At 56.1% G+C, this 1,327-nt stretch overlaps 1 protein-coding gene across 3 annotated transcripts in view; it reads right to left on the reverse strand.

The window, feature by feature from the left end:
- Window positions 1–692: 692 nt before the first annotated feature.
- The window catches only part of LOC103608548, a 14,256-nt gene continuing 13,621 nt past the window's right edge, over window positions 693–1,327 (reverse strand). For all 3 annotated transcript variants that reach the window (XM_008592971.1, XM_008592969.1, XM_008592968.1), the window contains 2 exons: window positions 1,027–1,237; window positions 693–789 (listed from right to left, as the gene is read on the reverse strand). In XM_008592971.1, coding sequence (XP_008591193.1) covers window positions 756–789; window positions 1,027–1,237 — 245 coding nt within the window. In that variant the 3' untranslated portion in view covers window positions 693–755. The remainder of the gene's footprint in view (window positions 790–1,026; window positions 1,238–1,327) is intronic.

Below are 1,327 nucleotides of genomic sequence, written 5' to 3' on the forward strand. Positions count from 1 at the left end.
CCTGGAGAGGGTGAGAAGAACCATGTTGAATATGAAAAGGAACAAAGGCCAGGGAAACTGCAGGTAGAAAGATCAAGGGAGAGAGGCCAGCAAGGTCAGCAAGGGCCACCTGTGGGGCCTTGGACACCTTGACAAGGAATTGGATTTTATTCCAACGGTAATAGGGAGCCACTGAAGAATTTTGAGCAGATCTGACATTTTTAAAATTATTACCCCAGCTGCTGTATGGAGAATAAACTGTAGTGGGGCTAGGCCAAGTAGAAGCAGGGAGGCCAGTGGCAAAGCTGCTGCAGTGATCCAGGAGAGGGACTATAGAGAGGGCAGCTTTGTGAGATATTTAGGAGTTAAAAAGGCTGAGACTTGGAAATGGATTGGAAGGGGAGGAGGAATTAATCACCACTCTTAGGTTTCCCGTTTGAGCTGCGAGGTGGATGGTGGTGCTCTTTCTGACAGAAAAGCCTTGGGGAGGAACAGATTTTGAGGGCAACATCAAGGACTCTGTAGGACACTGCCAGAAAGCTGGGGAGGGGTCCGGGCTTGCACTTAAAGCCCTCAGCACAGGGCCTTACACTGTGGTAGCCATGTCTATTGCTGTCATTGTGGGGGCTACATTCACCCGGGCATTTTGGGGGGTATGCTGCCCCTCCTCCTACTGAATTAGTAGTGACCACCTTCAAAGATGCAAGAACCCAGAAGTGAAATATGTTCTTTATTTGAAGGATGGAAATAGGATAATGACAGACGAGATACCTTTATTAATTGCCGCTAAAGTACCATCGAAAGAACATCCTGGGGGAAAAAGGAGGAATAGGTGTTGAATGAGGGCTTGGACACCAGAAATCTAGGTCCTGGCAGCCTGGACGTCTGGGTTCCAAAGGTGGACAGGGCCTGGATTCTTGGATCTGAAGGAGGAAGCGCTGGGAGCCAGGACTCCTGGGTCCAAGGGAGGAGGGGGCTGGGGCCCCGCACACCCGGGGCTGAGGAAGGAGAGCTGGATGCTGGGACTCCAGGGTCTCGGAGACTCACCAAATCAGCAGGATCGCACTCGCTGATGCGAGGGCCGCGGCAGCCGCGAGCAGACACAGGTTTTTCAGCGTCAGAGCTTCGGGCCTGGCCAGCAGCTCTCCCAGGCTCGGTGTCCAGGGCTCGATCATCTCCGCGTCTCGCGGAGCCCAGAGCAGCACTTCCCGAAACTTGAACTGGAGCTCGGTCTCCCCGCGCGCAGGCGAGCCCGTCACTGCGGGGGCGCGCACGTCAACCGGCGCCAGCCCCGCCCCCAGCGCAGCCCCGCCCCCAGCGCCGCCCCCCCCCCCCCCCCCCCCCCCCC

The sequence above is a fragment of the Galeopterus variegatus genome, unplaced genomic scaffold, assembly GCF_000696425.1.
Source record: "Galeopterus variegatus unplaced genomic scaffold, G_variegatus-3.0.2 Scaffold8548, whole genome shotgun sequence".
Classification (NCBI taxonomy): domain Eukaryota; kingdom Metazoa; phylum Chordata; class Mammalia; order Dermoptera; family Cynocephalidae; genus Galeopterus; species Galeopterus variegatus.